Source organism: Polistes canadensis, unplaced genomic scaffold (genome assembly GCF_001313835.1).
Source record: "Polistes canadensis isolate GaletaPanama2010 unplaced genomic scaffold, ASM131383v1 scaffold_52, whole genome shotgun sequence".
In the NCBI taxonomy this organism is placed as follows: Eukaryota; Metazoa; Arthropoda; class Insecta; order Hymenoptera; family Vespidae; genus Polistes; species Polistes canadensis.
Window position 1 is genome coordinate 858,636 of NW_014569599.1, and position 9,605 is coordinate 868,240.

The 9,605-nt window shown below is 26.8% G+C and overlaps 4 protein-coding genes across 7 annotated transcripts; 2 read left to right on the top strand and 2 right to left on the bottom strand.

Annotated features, from left to right (window-relative positions):
* The first annotated feature begins 153 nt into the window (after positions 1-153).
* LOC106785535 (kynurenine formamidase) lies at positions 154-2,393 on the top strand. Of its 4 annotated transcripts, none has more exons than XM_014746109.1 (9): positions 154-339; positions 439-477; positions 652-739; positions 860-961; positions 1,051-1,185; positions 1,296-1,374; positions 1,493-1,684; positions 1,753-1,888; positions 1,987-2,393. In XM_014746109.1, the coding sequence occupies exons 2-9, from the start codon at positions 469-471 to the stop codon at positions 2,116-2,118; spliced, it is 873 nt and encodes a 290-aa protein (XP_014601595.1). In that variant the 5' UTR covers positions 154-339; positions 439-468; the 3' UTR covers positions 2,119-2,393. The 4 variants fall into 4 exon arrangements, with proteins under 4 accessions (XP_014601595.1, XP_014601594.1, XP_014601593.1 ...); XM_014746108.1 differs by having other exon boundaries at positions 442-477; XM_014746107.1 differs by having other exon boundaries at positions 155-339; positions 411-477.
* LOC106785533 (death domain-associated protein 6) lies at positions 2,242-5,945 on the bottom strand. Its single transcript, XM_014746103.1, has 4 exons — positions 5,435-5,945; positions 4,074-5,232; positions 3,091-3,780; positions 2,242-3,013 (listed from the first exon to the last, which is right to left on the bottom strand). The coding sequence occupies exons 1-4, from the start codon at positions 5,531-5,533 to the stop codon at positions 2,424-2,426; spliced, it is 2,538 nt and encodes an 845-aa protein (XP_014601589.1). The 5' UTR covers positions 5,534-5,945; the 3' UTR covers positions 2,242-2,423.
* A 99-nt stretch (positions 5,946-6,044) lies between these two features.
* On the top strand, positions 6,045-7,756 carry LOC106785559. Its single transcript, XM_014746152.1, has 6 exons — positions 6,045-6,412; positions 6,707-6,765; positions 6,863-6,991; positions 7,068-7,220; positions 7,282-7,470; positions 7,543-7,756. Exons 1-6 carry the CDS (start codon positions 6,214-6,216, stop codon positions 7,678-7,680), a joined length of 867 nt encoding a protein of 288 aa, XP_014601638.1. The 5' UTR covers positions 6,045-6,213; the 3' UTR covers positions 7,681-7,756.
* On the bottom strand, positions 7,605-8,765 carry LOC106785560 (40S ribosomal protein S23). The gene is made up of 3 exons (XM_014746153.1): positions 8,698-8,765; positions 8,202-8,361; positions 7,605-8,131 (listed from the first exon to the last, which is right to left on the bottom strand). Exons 1-3 carry the CDS (start codon positions 8,699-8,701, stop codon positions 7,864-7,866), a joined length of 432 nt encoding a protein of 143 aa, XP_014601639.1. The 5' UTR covers positions 8,702-8,765; the 3' UTR covers positions 7,605-7,863.
* Between the last annotated feature and the right edge of the window lie 840 nt (positions 8,766-9,605).

Here is a 9,605-nt window from a genome sequence, read left to right on the forward strand (position 1 = left end):
TAAACTTGACAAATTTCAATTAGATTAAGCGTTTTCTTTTATCATTATTGTTTTATTTTTTTTTTACAAAGTGCAAAATATAGATTTCTTTTTTCTTGGTTTTTTTTTTCCAATAATTTTACATTAGTCCTTACGTTTACATCAAACGTGTTAAGTTCTCCATCGATAGTTTTTCTTTCTTATATTTTCCTTCAGTTTAGTTTTCCTTCATTAAGAAAATCGGACAACGAACATGAGCCGCCATCTACCACGAGATATTTAACATCCGATTTTACTGTAATATATTTTGCTTTTTTTTTTCACTGTGCAGTTTTCTGCATATTCAATAGATATTACGTAGTAAGTATGACAATGTATAAATCAAGTAAACTAATACTGATAATCTCACAAGTATTTTGAAATTATAATAGTAATTGTTGTGATCTCATTCCGTACAAGTAGTCGGGTAATAGCTAACGAGGAAAGAAAATGTCGACTGTAAGTAACATTTTATACGATCAATAATATTCATTATAATTCCATGAGAATGTATATCGTATTTACTTGTTTAAACAAAATATTAAATAATTTACATTAACAATTATATTTTTTACATATTTTCTTATTATTTGGCCAAGCATTTTTAACGATCGTTTGTTTGTTTTCTATCAGTTAGAAAAATTGTACTCACCAAGCGAATGGAGCAACAGATTTAAATCAGCAGAGATGATGTCTCGATATTTGATTTTTGCAGCAGATGGTACGACTACTTTATTTGATTAAGTTCTAATAAAAGACAAATGAGAAAAAAAGAAAATGTAAAACAACAATTTTGAAACAAGCTTAAACATATGATTGATTAGAACAAATTATTTTACAGCAACGAAAAAGGCACGAAACACTACGAAATGCATTTTAGATATTCCATATGGTCCAACAGAACGCACGAAATACGATATTTATGGAACCGATTTGCCTGATGGTATCAATGAATAATTAACAAAAAGAAATTATCTCTTTTGTTAAAAAACTTAATTATTGTATTTTGTTGTTGTTTTTTTTTTTTCTTAGACGCGCCAATGTTAATATTTATTCACGGTGGTTATTGGCAAGAATTTAGCAAAGATTTCGCAGGGTTTTCAGTACCAGTTCTCGTCGAAAATAAAATCAAAGTAGCAATCGTCGGTTTCGATTTGTGTCCCGACGGTAAAATCTATTTACTAATTTTTACTCTATTTTATATAATAATAATTTAAATAATATTAAAAAAAAAAAAAAACACAACCCGTCGAATTAATAATTCTTTCGTTGTTCAGTTAAATTGAAAGACATCGTTTCTCAAATCAAAATTGCGATAGAAAAGATCGTAAGTTCTGCCCTAAAATCCGGATGTCGGTACGTACAATTATAATTCTACTATATATTAATTCTTATTAATATAAAAAGATGTCACGTATGAAATATTTGTACAAATTTCTATTATCGCACGATATTATTGAACATAATACTACAGGTGTGTTTGGATTGCTGGTCATAGTTCCGGTGCACATTTGACAGCCGCTTTATTACACGATACAAAATGGATTAAATATATGACAGAGTTAGGATACTTTCAATTGATAAAAGGTTTGTTGCTTATTAGCGGAATTTATAATATAGAACCTGTTGTCAACACCTCATATAACGAAGCCTTAAAACTTACTGAGTAAGTACTGTATCATCTTTTGTTTTTCATCTTTTGCATACAATATTATTTAACAATATTTTTTATAGAGATGATATTGAAGAATTCAATTTGTCTACTCTTGATACCAAAGGATATACTCCTATTAAAAATTTTAAAGTAATTGCGACTGTAGGAGAATATGACTCTCCAATATTTATTAATGAAACACGCGAATATGCTCAAGTAAGTATTTCCATTGTATAACATTAATATTTAAATTTATCAAATTGAACACTTTCTATTTTATTTTATTTTGTTTTCTTGTTTTTTCTTTTTTTCAGAAAGCCATGTCTTTCGTGGATAACGTAGAATATATTTTATTACGCGACATTGATCATTTTAACATAGTAGAAAATTTATTAAATGCTGAATTTGTTTTAACACAGTTAATCTTGCAACATATGAATGCATAAAAATGGTATTACCTAAAATAAATAATTTAAAAAAAAAAAAGAATACATACACACATTCATACGTACGCGCGCATACATACTTTTAATACAAGTTTTATATAAATATTTAGCAATTAAATAGATTTAATTACTTTTAAATTTATTATTCAATTCATGATTGTATTGTTTCTACATATAAATACAGTTATTTTAATATTTAAATACACATATAAAATACTCAACACTAAAGCATATGTACTAATTATAAGTATTGTTAGATCATACATATTATCAAAGTAATCAAGGTATATTTGTTTTGTTTTAAGTCATTTTGGCTTATTTTCTGAATTCTTTTTAACAGGCACTCCTACTGAATTTTTATTATATACTTCCGTTGGTATAATAACATGCACAAAACTTTGTTTTTTTATTGTTTCGTTATTATTCTCTTTACTACGTATATTTTGTCGACCAGAAGAATGTGGTAAATGTACAATAGTATTACACGAACTCAAATCAACTACTTTTTTTACTATAGATATGGGTTTCAAATTAGAACTATTTACTTTACTTGGATTTAATTTTAAATAATTATTAGTAATATTTTTAACACTAATAAGACTTTTATTTGTCAAATTTGCGGGCATCAAGAAACCTTTGTATTTTTTAGTTATCGAAGGAAATATTGCCGTTTTAACTTTATAATTAGGTATACTTACTTTTGTCATAGCTACGTCATTAGTAAGATCAATTACTTCTTTCGATGATCCGTTTTCTGCATTTTGAATTTTCTGTTTGTTATCTTCCCAGGTTGTAGGATGTTTTGCAAATGAACGTACTCGTAATATAGGTTTGTTATCTGCCGTTGTTTTATTGTAGTCATCATCATCCAGTGGTATTATTTCATCATTTTTATCTATGAAATATAAACTTTGATTATATGAAAAATATAAAATTGGTTCTACATTAAAATATATTAGCCATAAATTTTACCTTCCATATCATTGTTATTTAATGTGAATGATTGTTGAATTACTGATATTTCTGATTCTGTCGCTGGACTAGTTTTTTCAATCACCTTTTCAAAAGACTCAAATACTTCTTTTACATTTGTTATTTCTGTATCTCTATTATCTTTATCTTTACATGTATTTGATAAATCTTTCTCTAATCTAGTCTCATTTTCCGGGGAATTACTTTTTATTTCATTTTCATTTGATTCACTGTTAATAATAATTTGTTTATTTTCAGTATCTTCTTTTTCATTGTCATTGTCATAATCATCTTTATTTTCATTTTCATCATCTTCTAAAGAGTTATCTATATTCTCATCCTTATCTTCATCGTCCTCTTCACTGTTTTCATCTTCATCTTTAGATTCTACATCACTGTTTTCATCTTCATCTTTAGATTCTATATCGCTGTCTTCGTTATCACCATTTTCTGTATTTGTTTTCTTTTCTGGCGAGTTCATTTCTTCTTGTTTTTTCACAAAATCTTGAAATATTTGAGTTAGCTTCTGTTGACCGACCTCCTGATTTTTACGTAATTTTTGAGCAAGTTCTAAGTCTTTTAATGCTGGATCATCTTGTTTATTTTCCAAAAATAAAGAAAATGTATCCCAGTAATCAATACGCCTAGCACGTTGTAAATGTTCTCCCAAATCAGTAAAAGCTTTTTTGGCTGTATAACAGATATTAGTTAACTATAAAGTTATTCTTTATTACATATTTAATTCTTTTGCTACGGCATGCAACTGAGATTGTTCTAAATACAACACTTAATGAAACAACAAATATGCATTTTTCAGTGCATCAATTCTTTACAATCGTATTTTTCTTTCAATGTAATTGCCAAATATTGTTCGTAAATGAATTTTAGATAAAGAAAACAAACTCTGGTTAAGTGTTTGTATTTTGAGAACCAGTTCCGCAGTAGATAAAAGGGTTAAATTATTGTTGTTGGAATATACTTACCGATTTGAGCTCGCTTTTTTGCAGTTAATCCTAAATTATTTCTTTCATTACAACTGGAAACACATTTCAATATGTCTCTGTAATCTGGAAATATTAAATCATCCGTAAATCTGCCACTCTTTTTTAATTTGTTTCTTTTAGTGATCTTTGCATTTATGAAATTGGTAATTGCATAATCGACGCTACTAATTTGAGTTGTATTTAAATGCTTGGGTCTTAAATATGAACGACCTGCATCTTGATTGTCACCCGTTATGCGACAATATTCATTATACAATTTGACCATTCTTTCTTTATATTTTTCGAGCTTAATAAAGTTGCTGTTATCTTCATCATCGAAGTTTACTTCAGACTCTTCTAATATTTTGATTCTTTTACTACACATATTCATTACTTTCTTTATTTTCTTCAATTTTCTTTTCATAACAGGATTCATGGTATCATCATTAAAACCTTCTTCATCTGTTTCTGCTTCTTTTATATTATTCAAATTAATTGAAGATGAAGATGCTTTAGAACTCGATGGTAGATCCTCACAAACATTAGTTTTATTCGTTTCAATTTGTAAAGCACTTTTTGAATTTTTGTTAGATTTCTTTTTCATCTCAACTTTGACATCCATAATATGTTGAAATATCATATTATCGGAAGACAAAATGGCGCTGCGCTTATTGTTCAAAAAATTTTGAAAAGCTTCAGATTTTGCATAAACAGGGTTCATTTGCTCATACCGTCTTTTAAGTTTATTAACTATTATTTCCATTGCGGGTTCTCGTCTTTTTTGTAAACACAAACTTAAAAAACTAGGAAATATATCTTGTTCTGGAAGGGAAATATTTTTCTTCTCCTTAATAATCAACTGCGGCTTTACTATTTTTTTACTTACAGGTACAGACGAATACTTTTGCGTTTCAACACCATTTTGTTTACAACTATCTTTCGCAATGACACTATTAGTTTCTTGACATGATACTGTCTTTATCCTTTTATCTGTACCATTATCCTTTTCATCAGAAGTCCCATCTATTTCTGATATTTTACGTTTTTTATTAACTATATCTTGTTTTTGATTATTACATTTAATTTTTTTGCTTGCATTTACAAAATTAAACTTATTAGCTTTATTGTTCCAAGGTTGAGGTTTTTGTTTATCGTTTATCTACAAGAATACATAAATAAATTCAAAAATAATGAAAAATATTAACCAATATGTGCATATAACAACTCCAATATTATTTCAACTTAAAATAGGATCAATAGTTTTTAAGTATTATAACTTATAGGAAAAATATATTATACTTGAATAATATTTAAAATAGGTATTAAAAATAAGAGATAAAGTTAGTGTATATTTAACAAACCATTTCATTTTCATCGCCAGATGAGATACAGATAACTTCACTTTTATCCATGACCATAACCTTGCTTTTGTTTTGAACTCTTCTGTTACTAGAATTCATGACAAATCATTCAAAGAACGAATGAGTTTTTATAGATAACACCAAGAATTAACAGCATTGATAATAAATTAATTTCTATTAGCACTAATTTTGATTTAAAAAAAAAATATAACTGTACATCACGTAAAACATAAAACCATTTAATTACAATATACTTCATATAATTAAAAATCTTAATTAATTGTTATTATTTTTGTTCCCATTCCTTCGTTTGATGTCCCAAATAATTGGATAAATTCAAAATACAATTTAACGCATAAGCACGAAGAATACAGTTTCATAAAAGATAATTTAGGAACGCGCTGTAGGAAAGTATCAACTGTTACCACAATAGTAAATTTAAATCGCGAATAGGATTAATGTGAAGGAATGGAAATGACATTTTCTAATATTAAATAATATAAATAAACCAAATAATAAATACATTATGTAGAATAATATCTATAAAAATACATTTTGTATAATTTCAATATAAAAGATTTCATTATTGATAAAATCATATTTTCTTAAGAATTTTCTTCGAATACATATAAACAGACCTTAACATTATTTTACGATTATTTCCATAAAGTGGTATCACTTGTTACAAAATTGCATTTAAACTTCAACAGACAACATTTAGTTGAATTGATTTGTTTTTCTTATATTTTTTCTTAATATTTTATTTCAAGATAGCTACGATGGATACAATTATGTTAGAAATGTATGATGTTCTATTCAAATTACGTTATCCTGAAATTACCAAAGCGAAGCCAGATAATATAGGCTCTACTATATTATCTGGTGAAAATAGAATTCATTTATTATCGTGGTTACTAACAGAAAAATTACCTACTTTATCAATCGAATTAGGAAAACTTCAAGGTCCTGTTTTAGAAGGTACACTATATTAGATGTAACAATTAATATAGTGCATTTTTAACAAATTTAGTAGTTTTATAGTAATCATACACATGTGTTATTTTTCGAAATAATCTCCACTATTTTTGATAACTTTAATCCCATCTTTCATGTCATCTGGCGAATTTCTTAACAAAAAAAAAGAAGATGGCAAAAAAGAATCAATTTTGACACCTAATATATTCTATTTAAATAATATAAATCGAACATTAATTTCTACTACTTTAACATGAAAATGGTTTCAGATTAATACATGTACTTATTTCTTTTCAGATAAACTCGCCAAGTACTATTCTCAACTTGGAATTTGTGTTGACAAAGATATATTATTGGTAAATGATAATTATAATAAATAATAGATGAATTTGAATAATAATAATAATAATAATAGAATACTATTAATTTAAAATATCTTCTTTTACTTTTAAGGGTAATTGTACATTAGAGAAACAATTTTCTACTTTAGCAAGATTATTAAAATTTATTAAAAAAATTCATGCAGATTCAAATGATGTTTCCACCAACAAGGAAGAACAAACAGTTGCTAATTTATTAAAAGTACATAAACAAATTCTTATGTATCAATTTACCAATTTTATAATCAACATTTAATTGAATTTTTTTAAATCTGCAGATGCACTTTGCTGAAGATACCGATAATCTGAACAATGCATCTCTAAAAATGAGTTATTCGGAAGCTGTTAAATATTTTGAAGAGTTACGAATATTAGACGAACCTAATGAGTTTGATAAAACCTCTATAGGAGAAGAGTTATCCGAATTTAATGTACGTATTAAGATTTGTTCGTTTTAAATATTGGATCTATATATAGTTATATTCATAACAGGAAAATGGTGAAGAAGCGAATAATACCGAAGAACAAAAGAATTTTATTTTACGAATGGAAAAATTGACAGATACCTATAATTCCATTTCTTCTTGTTTTGTATCGGCTGAGAAAGATGAAAATCCAGCAGTAAATTGTATGGATGAATATTTTAAAACTATGCAATCTGATTTTGAAATATTTAAACAGGTAATATAATTATTCTTTTGGATTTTAATGATCTTTGTAAATAAATAATACTAATAATTGTTTCCTATATAGATACTACATTTTAAAAATGAGATACCTACACTTGCATTACCAAAGACGCCAGAAAAAATCAATCTCAATAAACAATCGTTTAATTCTATTATAGAGGACATTATGATATCAACAGATGATATTAAATATATGTGTTAATATTTGTATGCAATATTATTTCCACATAATTCAAAACGAAAAATATTAAAAAGCGATTAATATATTAACGATGCTAGTAAGAAATCGGTTCATTTGCTGTTTGTATCTATGTGAATTAAAAATATTTAATATTAAAAATTTTGTAAATGTTTTATAGTTTTAAAATGATACATAATCTAGGATTTACGATCTTGGACGTTCCTTTTTCTCTTTGTAAAGAGCAAGCAAGGAAACGTTTGCAACTTTTACAACTTTGAAACGTACTCCGGGAATATCACCAACGGCATGTCCTTTACGTCCGAATCCAGCAACTAAAACTTCGTCGTTTTCTTCGATATTATTAAGACAACCGTCTCTAGGTACGAATGCAGTAATTTTTTTGCCATTTTTGATGAGCTGTACTCTTACACATTTTCGAATGGCACTGTTAGGCTGTTTAGCTTCTACCCCACTAAAAAGTATAAATACTTTAATGTTACTTATAATCAATAAATTAATACACTTTAAAACAAAATACATACACTTTTTCCAAGACAATTCCTTTTGCATGAGAGGCACCTCCAAAAGGATTAGCCTTCCACCTTGTTCCTAAATGAGCTTTTTTGTAGTCCTTATCGTTCCAACGTTGGTCACGTCTATGAATCACATGCTTGCGTGCAGTACGAACACCTCGAGGTTTACCTGTAAACGTTCGAGGTTAGAATCTCAATTTTTTTTTACTACTGCATAAATTAAATATAACATTTTCAATTTTGACTAATTCTCAAGAATTGATTTAAGGATATTTATCGCAATATCATCAAATTTCATTCGGATAACTAATGAAACACTTGATAAAACTTTTTTTTGAGGTTATACACCCTTTTCCTAATTCACATATATATATAAATAAATATATTAATGATACATGTGAATTAAATTATATTATCATTAATAGATTATGATTGTTATTTTATATTTTTAATTAAAACACACAAATTGCAAATATATAATGTTTTAAAATAATTGAATTCTTACCCATCTTGACTACTGCACTAAACAAGCGAAAAAGATCGACTGTCTAGTTGAACGGAAACATGCAGTTTTCTTTCGTTTTGATTGGTAGAACATTATAAGGTATTCGACCAATCATAACGCAGATATAATAAATGTTCATTTTTATACGATACAGTCATAGAAAAATAATACATGCATACTAATAATACCATTAATAAGTATATACTAATTTTTTAGGAATGTATATTTTGAATAAATGTAGGTAGATTATACTGCAGGTTAATTTTTTACTTACTAATAGTAAACGTTGTATATAAATTAACTCTGAATGAACTACAATAGTATAATATAATATTCAAATTAATAAACATTCATTCAAAATGATTCTATTTCTAATTACGAAGCAGAAGTCAATAATATTTTCTCTTTTCATTGTTTTGCAATATTAACCATGTTATAATAAAAAAAATCTATTAAGAATTGTTAACACAGGTGATTAATTAATAAATGCACCTCTAGAAATAACATACATAAACTAACTGTAATTGAAGCGACTATGTAATTTAAATTGTTTTCTTGACAGATAAACAGAAGAAAAAAATTATGAATAAACTAAAGATAAAGGTAATTACAAAATTTGTGAATCTTGTAGGTTTGTACAAATTAAATTAATACCATTTAATATTGAAAATTACATAGTTTTTAAAAAAGAGATGATCCAACATTTACGATCTTGGACGTTCCTTTTTCTCTTTGTAAAGAGCAAGCAAGGAAACGTTTGCAACTTTTACAACTTTGAAACGTACTCCAGGAATATCACCAACGGCATGTCCCTTACGTCCGAATCCAGCAACTAAAACTTCGTCGTTTTCTTCGATATTATTAAGACAACCGTCTCTAGGTACGAATGCAGTAATTTTTTTGCCATT

What these genes read in the sequence shown, in the direction of transcription:
- LOC106785533 (XM_014746103.1), bottom strand. Translation starts at nt 5,533, where the DNA reads ATGAATTCTAGTAACAGAAGAGTTCAAAACAAAAGCAAGGTTATGGTC. An exon ending in CTGGCGATGAAAATGAAATG is followed by an intron (nt 5,233 to 5,434) that starts GTTTGTTAAATA and finishes GTATTCTTGTAG; the next exon opens with ATAAACGATAAACAAAAACC. An exon ending in AAATAACAATGATATGGAAG is followed by an intron (nt 3,014 to 3,090) that starts GTAAAATTTATG and finishes TATATTTCATAG; the next exon opens with ATAAAAATGATGAAATAATA.
- LOC106785559 (XM_014746152.1), top strand. Translation starts at nt 6,214, where the DNA reads ATGGATACAATTATGTTAGAAATGTATGATGTTCTATTCAAATTACGT. An exon ending in TCAAGGTCCTGTTTTAGAAG is followed by an intron (nt 6,413 to 6,706) that starts GTACACTATATT and finishes ATTTCTTTTCAG; the next exon opens with ATAAACTCGCCAAGTACTAT. An exon ending in TTGACAAAGATATATTATTG is followed by an intron (nt 6,766 to 6,862) that starts GTAAATGATAAT and finishes TTTACTTTTAAG; the next exon opens with GGTAATTGTACATTAGAGAA.
- LOC106785535 (XM_014746109.1), top strand. An exon ending in TTTGATTTTTGCAGCAGATG is followed by an intron (nt 740 to 859) that starts GTACGACTACTT and finishes ATTATTTTACAG; the next exon opens with CAACGAAAAAGGCACGAAAC. An exon ending in GCCCTAAAATCCGGATGTCG is followed by an intron (nt 1,375 to 1,492) that starts GTACGTACAATT and finishes ATAATACTACAG; the next exon opens with GTGTGTTTGGATTGCTGGTC.
- LOC106785560 (XM_014746153.1), bottom strand. An exon ending in GGAATTGTCTTGGAAAAAGT is followed by an intron (nt 8,132 to 8,201) that starts GTATGTATTTTG and finishes TATACTTTTTAG; the next exon opens with TGGGGTAGAAGCTAAACAGC.